General features: G+C 42.8%; 1 protein-coding gene across 2 annotated transcripts in view; it reads right to left on the bottom strand.

Moving 5' to 3' along the window:
* The window catches only part of lrrk1 (leucine-rich repeat kinase 1), a 252,945-nt gene that overhangs the window by 173,273 nt on the left and 61,484 nt on the right, over positions 1 to 18,188 (bottom strand). The window contains exons 3-4 of one of the 2 annotated variants that reach the window (XM_043677668.2): positions 12,571 to 12,737; positions 251 to 416 (exon numbers count right to left, since the gene is read on the bottom strand). In XM_043677668.2, the coding sequence (XP_043533603.2) occupies positions 251 to 416; positions 12,571 to 12,737 (333 nt within the window). The remainder of the gene's footprint in view (positions 1 to 250; positions 417 to 12,570; positions 12,738 to 18,188) is intronic. The other variant, XM_087981352.1, reaches the window with a different exon arrangement.

Here is an 18,188-nt window from a genome sequence, read left to right as displayed (position 1 = left end):
GAAATGAGAACTGACATCCATGAAAACATTGATGACAATCCTGCTTGGATTTGGGCTGAAAATACTGCTGCAATATTAAAATCAGGTCCAGACATTAAATGTCCCAGACCTCAATTTGTTTTTGCTCCAGCAACGTCAACATTGCCCACTTAAACCCTGCCTGGAATGTGCCTCCAGTGAAAATTGAGACCATAGTTTCAATTGTTGCTTTGCTGATGAAAACAATACCAAGTGATAGAAAACATCTTACCTGAAGTAGAATTCAGCAATATTTTGATCACCTCTTCATGACCCTGACGTGCAGCAATAATAGCAGGATTTTCATCGTTTAGTTCCTTTGACAGTTCCCTTCCTGTCTCCTGGAGCAGATACTGCAGCATCTCTGTGTCTCCGTGTGCAGCTATGATACCTAACAACTAGTAAAGATCAATGGCAAGAGTTAGACCAACCTGCAATCTGCTGTCTTGACTGATCCTGGTAAAGGTAATGGAGCGGAAGAACTACTTCCTCAGGACATTCCCATAGGTCAGACTGGTTGAGTGGCTTATTTCCTCTCCGTTTCCACTTCCTTCTCAGCCTCTCCTGCTCCTCTACAAATCTTCTCCCAAACTTTGATCTCCTGCTCTGACTTATCTTCCTTGCTGCCTTCCCTCTCCTATATTCCCAAACACAACTCTGCCTTCAGTCAAACCAATAGTGAGGTAAAGAACAACAGGGTAATAGAAGCAAAGGTTCCTTCTTTCTGTGCAAAGTGACTAATTGCTGCCTGTGTGGAGATTTGGGAGGTCATTCTGGGCCACTTATCCCCCCTCTTCAAGCACTGGATAGAAAAATCAAAGCTAAATTATTCCTTATTGAAAATAATTATTAAAGGAGGAATGCGGAGATAGATTGATTCTTGATCAGGTTTGGGGAATCAAGGTTATGGTGAAAGGGCAGGAAAGAGGTCGTGGAAAATGCCAGATCAACCATGATCCTGCTGAGTGGCAGAACAGGCTCGAGGGGTTGAATGGTTCCTATTTCGCATCACCTTCTAAAGCACACCTGACAAAGGTGCAGTCTCTAATATTTCTTCCTACACTTCCCAAAAGTATACAATGTCAAAATGGCAGAGATCCTTCTTTTGATGAGTCAGAAATAATTTAGTTCTGTAAGTGCACGTGAAAGTTAGACAGACAACAAATCACAGAACTTGACTGGGGTAGGCTCCTAAACATCCAGTCCCTGTACACATCCATCCACCATGACAAATGCCTCCAACCCCTCCGTTTCTTCCTCTCCTGCCTCCCCAAACAGTAACCTTCCACTGACACACTCATTTGATCGGCTGAACTAGTTCTCATGCTCAACAATTTCGCCTTCGATTCCTCCCACTTTCTCCAGACCAAAGGGGCAGCCATGTGCCCATGGGCCCCAGCTATGTTTGTCTCTTTGTCAGGTACATAGAACAGTCAATCTTCCGCAGATACATTGGCACCATACCCCACCTTTTCTTCTGCTGCATCAATGATTGTATCTGCGTCACCTTGTGCTCCCACGAGGAGGTTGACATTTCATCAACTTCATGAAAACCTTCAACCCTGATCTCAAGTTTATCTGGACCCTCTCAGACACCTCCCTCCCCTTCCTGGGCCTCTCCATCTCCACTTCTGGTGACTGACTCAACACGGACATCCACTTCAAACCCACCGACTCCCACAGCTATCTGGATTACACCTCCTCCCATCTTACCACCTGTAAAAACGCCATCTCTTACTCCCAATTGCTCTGCCTCCACCACATCTGCTCCCAGGAGTACCAATTCCACCACAAGAACATCCCAGATGGCCTCCTTTCTCAAGGACCACAATTTCCCCTCCCACGTGGTTAACAATGCCCTCCAGCGCATTTCCTCCATTTCCTGCACCTCCATCCTTGAACCCCACCCCCACAACTGCAACAAGGATAGAACCCTCCCAGTCATAGAGACGTACAGCATAGAAAAAGACCCTTCGGACCAACTCATCCATGCCGACCAGATATCCCAACTCAATCTAATCCCACCTGCTAGCACCTGGCCCTTTATCCCTCCAAACTTTCTTATTCATATACCCAACCAGATGTCTTTTAAATGTTGCAATTGTACCACTTTCCACCACTTCCTCTGGCAGCCTGTTCCAACACGCACCACTCTGTGCGTGAAAACATTGCCTTTAGGTCTCTTTTATATCTTTCCCCTCTCACCTTAAACCTATGCCCTCTAGTTCGGGATTCCCCCCACCCCAGGGAAAAGACCTTGTCTTTTTACCCTATCCATGCCCCTCATGATTTTGTAAACCTCTATAAGGTTACCCCTCAGCCTCCAGTGCTCCAGGGAAAACAGCCCCAGCCTATGCAACCTCTCCCTATAGCTCAAATCCCCCAACCTTGGCAACACCTTTGTAAGTCTTTTCTGAACCCTTTCAAGTTTCACAATATCCTTCCGTTAGGAAGGAGACCAGAATTGCAAACATTATTCTAAAAGTTGATGAAGGAGTGGCGCTCCGAAAGCTAGTGTGCTTCCAATTCAACCTGTTGGACTATAACCTGGTGTTGTGCGATTTTTAACTTTGCCTGAAAGATGATTGAGACAGGAACCATTACGTTTAAGATGTTTTTAGATGAATGCTCAAATCCCATAGCATACAAGACTGTGGACTACATCCTGGGAAATACAATTAGAATAGACGAGTGCTTTATGACTTGGGTGAACTCAATAGTCTACAGGGTTTCTTTCTGTGCTGTAACACTCAATCACTCTATGACCATAGAAACAGACTCAACTATTTAATCCTTCAGTACTTTTTCATCCTTCACTGAGATCACAGCTCATTTGTGATCTAACTGAATTTGTCAGTCTTAGCCTTATATCCTTTAATACTTACACCTAGCAGAAACGGCACGGTGGCACAGTGGTTAGCACTGTTGCCTCACAGCGCCAGAGACCCGGGTTCAATTCCCACCTCAGGCGACTGACTGTGTGGAGTTTGCACGTTCTCCCAGTGTCTGCGTGGGTTTCCTCCGGGTGCTCCGGTTTCCTCCCACCATCCAAAGATGTGCAGGGTCAGGTGAATTGGCAATACTAAATTGCTCGTAGTGTTAGGTAAGGGGTAAATGTAGGGGTATGGGTGGGTTTCGCTTCGGCGGGTCGGCGTGGACTTGTTGGGCCGAAGGGCCTGTTTCCACACTGTAAGTAATCTAATCTAATCTAAATCTAACAATTGTTTTGCTTCCTGACCAGACGGTTGACATCCTCCTGTATTAACAGGTATCCTCCTGGATATTTTCAATTCTATCGATTTTCATGTTATCCAAGATCTCTTAGTTGTACCCCCCTATATTTGAATCATTAACGTACACCATAAATAATAGGTGCTCCAACTCTGAGCTCTGTGGAACCCCACGAGAGACAGACTTCCATTCAGTAGCAGTAGCAGAAGCAGTAATCTGTTAAACCCCCTGCTTCATGTCACTGAGCCAATTTTAGATCGAGACTGTCACTTCACCTTGGATCCCATAGGTCTTTACATTCTAGACCAGTCTGCTATGAGGGACCTTATCAAAAGCCTTGCTTATGTTCATGTGGACCATATCAAATGCGATACCCTCATCAACACTCCTAGTGATCTCCTCAAAAAATGTAATCAAAAATGTCAAACACAACCTCCGCTTAATAAATTCATGCGAATTATCCCTGATTTATTGGCAATTCTCCAAGTTCAAGCTCTGTTGTCCATGCTTGAAGCATGGCTATAAAAACTTGATACAAAATTATCAGAAGCCGAGCAGGCATGCTGCTTGACAGTGCTGTCGACAACGCCTCCCAATCACTTTGATAATGATTCAGAGTAGACAGATAAGACAATAAGTGGCTAGGTTAGATTTGTCTGCTTTTTCTCGATGATTTACCATGTTAAATAAAAATCAAAAGAACTGTGGATGTTGTAAATCAGAAACAAAAACAGAAATTGCTGGAAAAGCTCAGCAGGTCTAGCAGCATCTGTAGAGAGAAATCAGAGTTAAAATTTTGGGTCAAGTGACTCTTCCTCAGAGCTGAAAGTGAATGTACTGGAATGCCTTGGGCAGGGGTGCACAAGTCACATTGTCAGAAGTTTGTCAGGGCCAGTTCAATGCCTTCAGCTGTTACTTCATATCATGTGGCGTGATTTGAATTGGCTAAAGACAGGCATCTGTGGTGCTGGGGACTTCTAGAGAAGGAGAAAGTGAGGTCTGACGAAGGGCTTATGCCCGAAATGTCGATTCTCCTGTTCCCTGGATGCTGCCTGACCTGCTGCGCTGTTCCAGCAACACATTTTCACTTCTGGAGAAGGTCAAGATGCATCATCCACTCGGCATCTCTGACTGAAGGTACTTGAAAATCCAACTTTGCATTTTGGACTGACATTGAAGAGGATATTTATGGTATCTTCTCCTCCAATGAGTTAATTGTCCACCCCATTCACACTGGAGGTGGCAAAACAGCAGAGCTTTTGGATTACTTAGTTCTGTTGATCATTTGCTACTTATGGATGTAGGGAATCTAATCAGCCCGGCGGCTCCCTGCCTCATTCAGGCTTTTGCCTGAAACGTCAATTTCCCTGTTCCTCGGATGCTGCCTGACCAGCACCACTCTAATCTTGACGGTATTCCTAACCTCTGACCTGCTCTTATAGCCACTGTGTGTATGTGGCAAGTCCAGTTCAGATTCTGGTCAATAGTAACCCCAAGGAGGTTGATAGTGAGGGATTCAGTGTTGGTATCACCATTGAATGGCATGGGATGGTAGTTAGATTGTCTCTTATTGGCGATGGTTATAGCCTAGCATTTGTATGGCACAAATGTTACTTGCCATTTGTCAGCCCAAGCCTGGATATTATCCAGATTTTGTTGCTTTAACACGGATTGCTTCAGTATTTGAAGAGTCACAAATTGTGCTCAACATTGCACCACTATTGGAGAACATCCCCACTTCTGACTTTGTGATGGAGAGAAGGTCTCTGATGAAGCAGCTGAAGATTGTTGGGCCTGGGAGACTACCCTAAGGAACTCCTGCTGAGATGCCCTGAAGCTGAGACGACAGACCTCCAACAACCAATACCACCTGCCTATGTGTCAGGCATGACTTCAACCAATGGAGAGTCTTCTCCCAATATCTATTGATTCTGGTTTTGCCAGGGCTCCTTGATGCCACGCTCAATCAAATTTAGCCTTGATGTCAAGGGTTATCCATCTCACGTCACCTCTGGAATTCAGCTTTTTTACCCAGCTGAGTGGCTCTGACGGAATTCAAACTGGGAGTCATGAACAGGTCATTACTGAGCAGGTACTCCTTGGTAATGACACCTTCTATCACTTTTTTAACGTTTGTGAGTAGATTGATGCGATGGCAATTAGCCGAGTTGGATTTGTCCTGCTTTTTCTATACAGGACAATATTCCATATTTTTCAATGTCAGTGATCCAGTTCTGCTGGTACAGCTTGGCTGGGGGAGCAGCAAGGTGAATAGTCTAGCAGGAATGACATGAAACAAGCAGTGGCAGACATTTAAGGAGGCAATTCATGACTCTCTCAACAAAAATACGTCACAGTAAGGAGGAAAGATTCTAAGAGAGGGATAAACCAACCAGGGCTAATCAAGGAAGTTAAGGATAATATTAAGTTGAAAGATAATAACCAAAGTCAGTGATAGCCCTGAAGACTGTGATAAATTCAGAATCCAGCAAAGGAGGATTAAAAAGATGAGAAAGACAGAGGAAATAAACTATGAGGACAAACTAGTGAGGAATATAAAATCTGACAATAAGATATTCTTTAAATATATAAAAAGGAAGAGAGAGGTCAAATTGAATATGGGCCCCTTCAGAAAGTGTTAAGGGGGGGGAGGCAGGGAGTGGAATGGGGGTCAAAAAGCAGGTAATTAAAAGTTGATTCGCCTAACATGCTGAAATATATTATTAAGGAAGTGATAGGCAGAACATTTTGAAAATCATGATCTAAGCAGAGTCAACATGGTTTCAGGAAAGGGAAGCCTTATGTGACTAATTTATTGATGATTTTCGAGGAAGTTTCAATCGGAATGGATGGAGGAAAACCAGTAGATGTATTGTATTTGGAATTCTAGAAGACATTCTACAAGGTACCTCACAAAAGGATAAATCATAATAACAGCCCATGGTGTTGGAGATAATATATTGGCATGGAGAGAGAATTGGCTCATGGGCAAGAAACAGTGACTGGGGATAAGGGTTTTTCTTAAAATTGGTAATCCATGACCAGTGGGTTGCACAGGGATCACAACTGTTTAGAAACATACATGAATGATTTGGTGGAAGGAAATGAATGAACTGTAGCCAAAATTGCAGGTGACACTAAATTAGGTGGATAGGCAAGTTGCGAGAGGGATACAAACAGTTTGCAGAGAGATATTGATAGGTTGAATAAATGGGCAAAATGTTGCCAGATGGAGTATATGGGAAAATGTGAAGCTGTTCATTTTGGAAACAAGAACAAAAGAACAATAACATTTAAATAGAGAAAACCTGCAGAAAACGCAACACAAAGAGACCAGGGGAACTTGTGCACAGAACACAGAAAGCCAGTACCCAGGAGGGCTAATGAAATGTTGGCCATTGTTTCAAGAGGTGTGTGTGTGGGGGGGGTGGGGTGGTTGAGTATAAGATCGGGAAAGTCTTACCGCAACTGTACAAGATACTAGCGAGCCCACACCTGGAGTACTGAGAGCAGATCTGATCCCCTTGTGTTAAAAAAAATTTTCATTTGAGGCAGTTCAGAGAAGGCTCACTAGGATGATCTTGGTATGGATGAATTGTCATATGAACAAAGGCAAACAGCAATGTGGTTGACTCAAAGTTGCCTTCTGAAATGGCCGAGCAAGCCATTCAGTTGTGCCAATTGCTACAAAGTCTGAAAGAAATTAAACCAGATGAATCACTTGCATCAGTGTTTACTGTGGAAGAAATTAGAATGTGATGAAATAAATGGTGACATCTTTAAAAATGTCCATATAACACAAGTGGTGGTGCTGAATGTCTTAATATCCATAAAGGTGGATAAAGCCCTGTGGGAAGTGATTGCTGGGCCCCTTGCTGAGATATTTGTATCATCGATAGTCACAAGCGAGCTGCTGGAAGAATGGAGGTTGGCTAATGTGATGCCACTATTGAAGAAAGGTAGTAAGGAAAAGCCAGGGAACTATAGACCGGGGAGTTCAGAACAGATTTACAATGATATTGCTAGGGTTGGAGAGTTTGAGCTATAGGGAGAGGCTGAATAGACTGGAACTGTATTTCCTGGAGCGTCAGAGGTTGAGGGATGACTTCATAAATGTTTATAAAATCATGAGGGGCATGGATAGGTAAATAGACAAGATCTTTTTCTTGGGGTGAGGGAGTCCAGAACTAGAGGGCATAGGTTTTGGGTGAGAAGGGAGAAATTTAAATGGGCCCTAAAGGGCAACTTTTTCATGTAAAGGTGGTGCGTGTATGGAATGAGCTGCCAGAGGAAGTGGTAGAGGCTGGTACATTCACAACATTTCAAAGATATCTGGATGGGGTATATGAATAGGAAGGGTTTAAAGGGATATGGGCCAAATGCTGGCAAATGGTCAGCATGGATGAGTTGGACAAAAGGGCTGTTTTAGTGCTATACGTCTCTATGACTCTATGACCTGGCATCGACCCAGGCACCAGAAAAGACAATGGCAGAAACAGCCCTGTCGACTCTGCTAAGTCCTCTTCACCAACATCTGGGGGTTAATGCCAAAATTTGGAGAAGCCAAGCAACAGCCTGACATTGATTGTAAGGCAAAATTCCATGAGTATGACAGCATCATTACCACCCCTGGACATGTCCTGTCTCACTAGCAGGATAGACCCAGTAGAGTTGGTGGCACAATGATATACAGCCAGGAGGGAGTTACTCTGGGAGTCTTCAACATTGACTCTGGACCCCATGAAGTCTTGTTGCTTTAGGTTAAACATGGACACAGAAACGTTCTGCTGATTGCCATGTACCGTCCTCCCTCAGCTGATGAATCAGTACTCCTCCATGTTGAAAAACACTTAGAGGAAGGATGGCAAAGGCACAAAATGGACTCTGGGTGGGGAATTTCAATGTTCACTACCAAGAGTGGCTCCGCAGCAGTAATATTGATCGAATGGTCGGGTCCTAAAGGATAAAGCTGCGAGACTAGGTCTGTGGCGGCTGGTGAAGGAACCAACAAGAGGGAAAAACGTACTTGACCTCATCCTTACCAATCTGCCGCTGCAAATGAATCTATCTATCTGTGACCATATCGGTAAGAGTGACTGCTGCACAGTCCTTGTGGAGACAAGGTCCCACCTTTATATTGAGAATAACCGCCATCATGTTGTGTGGCACTATCACCATGCTGAATAAGACAAAGTTAAAAATCACACAACACCAGGTTATAGTCCAACAGGTTCTTCGGCCTGTTGGACTATAACCTGGTGTTGTGTGATTTTTAACTTTGTACACCCCAGTCCAACACCGGCATCTCCGAATCCTGAATAAGACAGACTTTGAATAGATTTAGTAACTCAAGACTGGGTATCCATGAGGCACTGTTGGACATCAACAGCAGCAGAACTGTACTCCAGCACAATCTGTAACCTCATGGCCTGACATAGCCCCCACTCAACCATCACCATCAAGCCAGGGGATCAAATAGTTCAATTGAGAGTGCCTAAGAGCATGCCAGGAGCAGCACCAGGCAGACTTGAAGATGAGGGGTCAACCTAGTGAAGCCACCAAACAGGACTACTTGCATGCCAAACAGCATAAGCAGCAAGTGATCGATAGAGCTAAGCAATCCCACAACCAACGGATCAGATCTAAGCTCTGCAGTCCTGCCACATCCAATCGTGAATGGTGGTGGACGATTAAACAACTCACTGAAGAAGGAAACTCCAAAATATCCCCATACTCAATGATGGAAGAGCCCAGCACGTCAGTGCAAAAGATAAGGCTGAAGTTTTCAAAGCAATCTTCAGCCAGAAGTGCTGAGTGGATGATCCATCTCGGCCTTCTACAGTGGTCCCTTGCATAAGAGATACCAGTCTTCAGCCAATTCAATTCACTCCATGTGATATCAAGAAGTGGTTGGAGGTACTGGATACTGCAACAGCTACGAGCCCTGACAACCTTCCAGTGACAGGGCTGAAGACTTGTGCTCCAGAGCTTGCCTCTACCCTGGCAAAGCTGTTCCAGTACAGTTACAATACTGGCATCTACACGACAATGTGGAAAATTGCCCAACTATATCCTCTACATAAAAAGCAGGACAAATCCAACCCGGCCAATTACCATCAGTCTACTCTCGATCATCAGTAAAGTGATGGAAGGTGTCATCAACAGTGCTATCAAGCAGCAGCTGTGCAACAATAACCTACCCAGTGATGCCAGTTTGAGTTCTGTCAAGACCACTCAGCTCCTGATCTCATTACAGCCTTGGTTCAAACACGAACAAAAGACCCAAAGTCCAGAGGTGAGGTGAAAGCGATAGCCCTTGACATCAAAGCTGCATTCGACCAAGTGTAGCATCAAGGAGCCCAAGCAAAACTGAAATTAATGGGTATCAAGGGGCAAAGTATCTGGTGGTTAGAGTCATACTTGACACATAGGACGATGGTCGTGGTTTAGATTAGATTAGATTAGATTACAGTGTGGAAACGGCCCTTCGGCCCAACAAGTCCACACCAACCCGCCGAAGCGAAACCCACCCATACCCCTACATTTGCCCCTTACCTAACACTACGGGCAATTTAGTATGGCCAATTCACCTGACCCTGCACATCTTTGGACTGTGGGAGGAAACCGGAGCAAACCCACGCAGACACGGGGAGAATGTGCAAACTCCACACAGTCAGTTGCCTGAGGCGGGAATTGAACCCGGGTCTCTGGCGCTGTGAGGCAGCAGTACTAACCACTGTGCCACCGTGCCGCCGTTGTTGGAGGTCAGTTATCTCAGCTCCAGGACACCTCTGCAGGAGTTCCTGAGGAAAGTGTCCTCGGCCCAACCATCTTCAGTTGCTTCATCAATGATCTTTCCTCCATCATAAGGTCAGAAGTGGGAATGTTCGCTGAAGATTGTGCAATGTTCAGAACAAATGCGATTCTTCTGATACTAAAGCAATCAGTGTCCAAATGCAACAAGATCTGGACAACATTCAGGCTTGGGTTGACAAGTGATAAGTAACATTTACCCGACACAAATGCCAGGCTATGACCAACAAGAGACAATCTAACCACCGCCCCTTGACATTCAATGGTATTACCATCACTGAATCCCCCACCATCAACATCCTGGGAGTTATCATTGATCAGAAATTCAGCTGGATTCACCAGATAAGCACAGTGGCTACAAGAGCAGGTCAGAAGTTAGGAATATTGTAGCAAGTAACTCAACTCCTAACTCCCGAAGGGCTTTTGCCCGAAATGTCGATTTTCCTGCTCCTCGGATGCTGCCTGACCTGCTGTGATTTTCCAGCACCACTCTAATCTAGAATCTGGTTCCCAGCATCTGCAGTTCTCACTTTTGCCTACAAGGCACAAGTCAGGAGTGTGATGGAATACTCCCCACTTGCCTGGATGAGTGCATGTCCAAAACACTCAAGAAGTTTGAGACCATCCAGGTCAAAGCAGCCCACCTGATTGATACTACATCTGCAAGCATTCACTCCCTTCCACCACTGTTGCTCAGTAGCAGCAGTTAGTACTATTTACAAGGTACACTACAGAAATTCACCAAAGATCTTCAAGGAGCACCTTCCAAATCTACATCTAGCAGATAACTGGGAATACCATCACCTTCAAGTTCCATCCTGACTTGGGAATATATCACAGTTCCTTCATTGTTGCATCCTGCAATTCTCTCCTAATGGCATTGTGGGTCAACCCACAGCAGGTGGACTGCAGCGGTCAAGAAAACTGCTCATCATCACCTTCTCAAAAGCAATAAATACTGGCCAGCAATGCCCACATCCCATTAAAAAAATGAATACATTTTTAAAAAATCTACTCACTGGAATTGAGAAGAATGAGAGGTGATCTCATTGAAATATATCGGATTCTTGAGGGGCTTGACAGGGTAAATACTGACGAGATATTGCCTTTCATGGGAGAGTCTCGCACCAGAGGTTGTCATCACAGAATAAAGGGGTGCAAATTTACACAGAGATAAAAGAGGGTCGAGAGTCTGTGCAACTCCTTGCCACTGATAGTTGTAGGAGCACAATCCTCACCTACGTTTAAGGTTGAAATAAATAGATAGATTCTTGATCAATAAGGGAATCAAGGTTTATAGGGAAAGACAGGAAAGTGGATGTGAAGAATGTCAGATAAGGCACAATCCCATTGAATGGTGCAGCAGGCTGGAGGGGGTCAAATGGCCTAATCCTGTTCCTATTTTCTATGGTCATATGATTAGCTCTGGTGTTACTGAATGCAAAATCTAGTTCAAGGGTTTTGGCTGCAGCTATATCTTATGTCCAGCTATTCCCAGAATCAAGTAAGAGTGACTGGCAGAATTACTCAGTATACAGCAATCCAAATGTGATTGGTTTGGTCAATATAACAATTAATTTATTTTGGACTGGATAGTAAAAGGTGGTTCACATCAGGTAAGTTTAAATGATTGAGGTACAGGAAAGGTGTAGGAAAATCATCAGACAACCTAGTCTAATAATCCTCTCCTTGTACGGTTTATGGATTCACTTTAGTTTGAGGTTTGTAGCTCATATGCCATTGTAAGACACTGGTATAAATATATCGAAATAAATAAAGATAAATCCTATTTAATTGCAGTAACTGGAGAAGTTGGACATTATCCTCCTTAGCATTGGGAGCATTAAGTGGAGAATTAACAGATTGGATTAAATTAATGAACAGTTTTGATATAGAAAGTAAGGCAAAATTGAGTTTAGTGGCAGGAGTTATAATAATAGGTTTCTGGTGATTAAGAAATGAACCATGGGAGCTGAGATTTTCCTTGAAGCACAGCCAGTTACTGTAATCTGGAATACACTGTCTGACAGGATGGTAGAAGCAGGTTCAAAAATAACATTCAAGACATTACAGGATAAATACTTGAAGGAGAAAAAATTACAGGAGAGTGGGATAACAAGCTTCTGTGCTGTATTTTTAATGAAAACAGCCTGAGAATGATTCCCATTGATCCTAAATAGGAGTAAAATACAGCGGTACATATTTTGGGTTTTTAGCAGTATTTAGTACACACCTCCAAGTGAGAATTCCTGATTGACATTCTAGAGACCACCTTCAAGTGGCTGTGTTGTTCTGGTTAGTACCAAACCTCTTGAGTATAGCTGGACTCATCTCCAGGCAAGTGAAGAATATTCCAATACAGTCCTGAGTTATGCCTTGTAGATGGTGGATAGGCTTTAGGGAGTTGTATTTACCACCCTACCCTCACCTCACCCACAACACACATACATTCCAATCAATGCCAAAGAATAAACTTCCAATCAATGAAAGGTTATTTTAAATTCTTACCTTCTCCACTTGGCAGTTTGCCTCCAAATACAGTCTGGCAAGCTGTTGAGCTCTTTCCATCTCTCCTGCACTGTATGCCACCTGAATGCTTTTGAGGGTTGGGCACTGATCGCTGGGTAGGCTGCTCAACCCTGACTGTTTGCTTCCCATAATCTCAGGAACTGTCTCTGCAAACATAGGCATTATTCAGATCCTCAAATTCATGGTGTTACAGTATATGCCTTCTGCCTCCATTACATGAACTATTTATCCTTCTTCTGGGTTAAGAAACATGAAATATAGTTGAGTGACACATTTATATTTTTATTGCTGCACCTTAGGTGTTAAATCCAATTGAATTAGGTTGAATATTTACTCTTCATGATATGCAAGGATCTTTCAGCACAAAACTTCTCTGTAAGGTGGTTCTAAATTCACGGTGTTGGCAAGAGCTGGGAAAAGCTTCATGACTCAAGGTTAAAGAATCATGCAGTCTCAGCTTTAGTGAAAAGTGATGTCATTTTAGAATGAAGTGCTAATTAGTTATTGGTCCATGTTCATACTCTTACTACTTTATGCTCACAATGCACCTTTGCCTCTAGTATCCCCAGAGATGGCTTTCTCCCATTTCTCATTTTCATGCTTCACATGAATACTGAACTGACAACAGCCAATTCTACCTCATCAGGATCTCTCTTACTCTGGATTTTATTTGGCTTCTTGTGGACTGGATATACCTGCGCAATTTTACACAGGGCTGTGAAGCTTAGCAAGGGGTGCGACAAGTTTTGGAGCACAAGCCTTTATTACAATTGCTGAATGCTAATAGGGTGCAAACTTTGCAGTAACCAATGTCTTCAGCAACTTCTGGATATCACATTGAGTGAGTCAGATTGAATCTGTGATGCTAGAGACCTCAGTATGAGGCTAAGGCAGGCTATCCACTTACCACTTAGGGCTGAAGATGGAAGAAAAGGCTTCAGTCTGGTCATTTGTATTGATATGATGGATTCTCCCATTGGGGGATATTTGGGGAGCCTCCTCCCCCAATTACTAGTTTGATAGTCCACACCTATGTGTAACTGAATATGGCAGGAATACAGAGCTGTTAATTACAAGCTTGGTTACCTCTGTCTATTGCACTAGTTGGCACACTATAGCACCACCAGAATGGCATCTAATTTTCAGGTATGCCTGGTGCTTCTCCTAGCATGCTCTCCTGCATTCTTCATTAAGCCAGAGGTGATTCCCTGACTTGATGGTTAATGATAAAGTGGGGATATGCCAGACCATGAGTTTACACCTTACATTTGAATACAACTCTGGTGCTACTGATAGCCCGCAGTGACTCACTGATTTCCTATTTTGAATTGCTAGATCTACGACTTTTAGCACAGTGAGTGCGCCACATAAATGATGTATGGCATCCAATGTGAAGATGGGACTTCATCCTCACCAGGCCTGTGCAGTTGTCATCCCTACTATGGCAGTCATGGACAGATGCATTGATGACAGGTTGATGGTGAGGACAAGCTCAAGTCAATCTTTCTTCTCTCTTACTGGTTCCCTCATCATCAGCTGCGGGCTCAGTCTAAAAACTATTTCCTTAAGATCTCAGCCAGCTCAGTGCTGTTCCTGAGCCATTCTTGCTGATGGGCATTGAAATCCCTCAGTAGAGTGCATTCCTTGCCTTTGCACCCTGTGTTTCTTCCACCTGATGTTCAAAATGGAGGAGAACTGAATTATCTAGGAGGCAGGTGCAATAGGTGGTAATCAGCAGAGGTTTTCCTTGTCCACATTTCATTTGATTCCACAAGCATTCAAAGTCCAGAGTCAATATGTGGACTCCCAGCTGAATTGTCTCCCAACTGTATTGCCACCTGCAACACATAGGAGCAGACTAGAGCCCATGTGGATACCACGCATTTGAAGAAAGTGAGACAAATTAGAGAAGATAATGTTCATAGTGAGGATAAATAGAGCCAGGCTAAACTGGTTCAATCTGCTCTGGATTATTAGTTTGTGACATCACCACATCACTACATCCCCTTAAGTTACAACTGTTTTTATGAGAGGTTCAAGATTGCATTAATTTCAAGGTTCCTATTCCTTCACATCATCTCTAGAATTTTCCAGAATAATGGAGTTCATGGTTTTGAATAATTGCTATAGGAAAAGGCTTAGACACTATTAACTCTGTACAGGCTTCCTAGAATTGTCCAACCTTCAGCAAAAATCTCGATACTATTAAGATCAACATCTCTGTTCTGCATCTCAAGTCTGACTGCTGCTTCAACACCTGGTTCTAGCTTCTTTACCACTACTGCTAGAGTCTTCTCATGCATCTGCTATCTAAGGCCAGCCTCACACCTCCGTTCCACTCACCAGGCCTCTGCCTCAGGAGCTGGTACCATTTTCAATCTCTAACTGGAGTCAGCAATAAGAATTTCTGCATTAGTGTAGTGATTATGGACAACCGACTATGGACATCAGCATTAGGAATATTTTAAACGTAAGCATGTCACATCAGAATAGGTATATTATACAGCTTTAGTAAACTGAAATCTTCTGAGTGTCCAAACTTTTTTCTAAGGCAATTATTCAAAACGATGACCTCCATTATTCAAAGAATTTCCATGGATGATGGGAAGGGATAGGAACCTTGAAATTAATGCAATTTTAAACCAATAGTAACAACAGCAGAAGCTGAAGGGGATGTAGTGACATGATGGTGATGTCACTAACTAATAACCTCCAGACTGACCCAGCTCAGCCTAGCTCTGCGCGTTCTCATTTTTAATCCATAACATGAAAACATTGCCTCTGATTTTTCCGAGCAAAAAGCAAAGGGATTGAATTGGAGATCTCTGAGCATGGCTACAGCTCAAAACCTCTGTGCCAGTCATACAAGCCTATTAATTATTCATCTTTCTAACCCAACAGGGGCTCTGCTGTAATTGTATAAAACATGTGCAGATCTCTAAGTCTTTTAGTTCACCAATCAGCAAGAGAACAGAGAAAAAAGGAGATTCTGAAAAACAAGTGGGACTTTATGAAACATAGTACAAGAGTCTGTGTGTATTTTGTAAACATCCAATTGCTATGATGGCATATGCATAAATAGAAATCAGCTACTAAACAGCAGTAAAAAGGAATCTTGTACTGAAATGTTGATTAATAGAATTGATTCAGATTTCAGTTGCTGAGAAAGATATTTTTAAACTAATTTAACTCTCCATCTACCACAAAATATATCCTGATTAATCCACTTACCTTCTTGCCACTTACTTGATTTAATAATTCAACATAGCAAACTGACCTTGTCAGCTCTGAGATCAAAGACATATATGCAGCCCATTTACACATTACCATTCCAACTGTACAATATCCAGGCTTGATCTTTGATAAATGAGGATGCTTAACCTACTGATGGCGTAGATACAGTAAGAGCTGCCCGATGTGCTGAACTGCCGAATCCCAGCCCACAGGCTTCTCATGTGCTGCTCTTTGTCTGAGATGGAAAATAATTGGGATGATGTGCGACTATGGTCTGGAAAGTGCTGCTGAGGAGTAGTAGAGACAGTTTCAGTGGGGGCTTTCAAAGAGGAAGTGACATACACTGTTGCAGAACGATGGGAAAAGGGAATAATTGAGCAGCCGTTTCAGACAACAATTTAAACATGATTGGTCAAATGTGATGTACGGTTTTATGATTCAGGACATGAGGGGAACTTTGTTGCATTGGACTACAGGAGAACATGTGCATTGAACTACAGGAGAACATGTGCATTGAATTGCTTGGTGCATTGGTAGGTTCTCTATACAGCCTCCATTCACAGATGAAGGAGTATACAGAAGCCCAACTGAAGTGTTTGGGGCCCAATCTTTGCAATGGGGAAGTGGTGGACGTCTTGATATCAGACCAAATGCCTTGTCACTCACTTTTAACAGCTTCCCTGTATGTCAAACAGACATTGTCTAATGTCTCAATGTTGGAATGGAGCTCAAACTTAGGGCACACAATCAATGCTTCGACACAGATTGGCATACAGACTCTCACAGCAGTTCAACTGATGAGCTAACTCCATTGAAATTGGAATTTAGAGCTCATGGTGTCTGAAACCTGGAGTGTGGAGATTACAGCAAGTCTACTGTCAGTGTATTTCTTTTGAGTAATGATGAAGGTTTACAATATGTAATCATTTAGTCATTTGACAGGAGAAAACTTGGCTATTGCTGAAAAAGATGCATTTTGTTAAAGCTTACAATCTTGTACTTATCAGGATGTTTCACAAGAAATGCAACATTTATACTGCATGAAATAAAGGTACTGATTGACTAGCAAGTGAACTCTGATTGACTTTGCCATGCAGAATTCACCAGCAATGAGTATAAAAGTTGGCAAGACATGTATAGAGTTTTAATTACGCCACATTTGGAGTATTGTGTGCAGTTCTGGCTGCCATACTAAAGGAAGGATGTGGAAGAGTTGGAGAGGGTGCAAACTTTTTACCAGATTGTTGCCTGGATTGGAGTGTATTATCGCTAAGGAGAGATTGAACAAAATTGGATTGTTTTTGCTAGAGCGTTGGAGGCTGATGATGACCCATTAGAATTCTTTTTACTCAGGTGAAAATGTCAAATACTACGATGCATATATTTAAAATGAGAGCTGGGAGGTTTAAAAGGAGATGTGCAAGGAAATATTTTTGCTTTTTTATAAAAACACAGAGGGTGGTAGTGCCTGTAATGTGCTGCCAGGGCAGGTGGTAGATATGCTATCAACCTGTAAGAGGCACATAACATAAACAGACCACATGCAGGCACGTGGTATAAGTTTAGAATGCCATCACATTTGTTGTAGACATTGTGGGTCAAAGGGGCCCGAAGGAAAGATTCATGCCAAAGGATATGTTGTTTACTAACTTAAATAGCCAAAGCTTTGATTAAGTTTATTTCTCAGATTTCATTGAGAAAGAGAACTATTCAAAGCAACTGAGCGTCTTGGAGAGAGACAGTGATAAGAAGAATCAAACCTGTGAATGTGCAGAAAGTCATCAAAAGCTAACTTGGTGAACTTTTCAGCTCAAGAAATTTTAAAGTGAAGGTAGAAATGATATTTCATTGGGATTGAGCATCTGTAAAAGGATTTTATGTTCGTGGTCAGGTTTATGTAAGACTATCATTTCTTTGTGTAATAAACTTATTGCCTTTTGTTAAAATTATTTGACAGCCTCACGTGAATATGTTCAGTGACTAATCATCACTGTAATCAAATCACACAAGTAAAATGTATGTTTATTAAGTCAGCTTCCACTCTGGAATCTGACTTGTTGAGAATAACCATTAACTGTGATCATAACAATAGCCAGGTTACCCCTTCCACCATCTGTGCAGTTGTGGTTCCAGGACAACTTGAAGTGGTGGAGGTCAGGGATCCTCCCTTGGGGAGAGATAATAACATCAGGGATCCTCTGTGGCAGGATGCCAAGGATTCTTTGGCGTTGTTAACTGTGAAGACGATCTTTAAAATGTATGTAAATTCCTCAGAACTATCCAACGCGTCAAAACTTGTGAAGTGGTAAACAAAATCATAAATAAGTGTTAATTTGTCAAAAACTGTCAAGGATTGTCAATAT

The sequence above is a fragment of the Chiloscyllium plagiosum genome, unplaced genomic scaffold (genome assembly GCF_037043375.1).
Source record: "Chiloscyllium plagiosum isolate Xiang-an unplaced genomic scaffold, Cpla_swu_hap1 HiC_scaffold_39, whole genome shotgun sequence".
Lineage (NCBI taxonomy): Eukaryota > Metazoa > Chordata > Chondrichthyes > Orectolobiformes > Hemiscylliidae > Chiloscyllium > Chiloscyllium plagiosum.
This window is presented reverse-complemented; position numbering and strand designations above follow the sequence as displayed.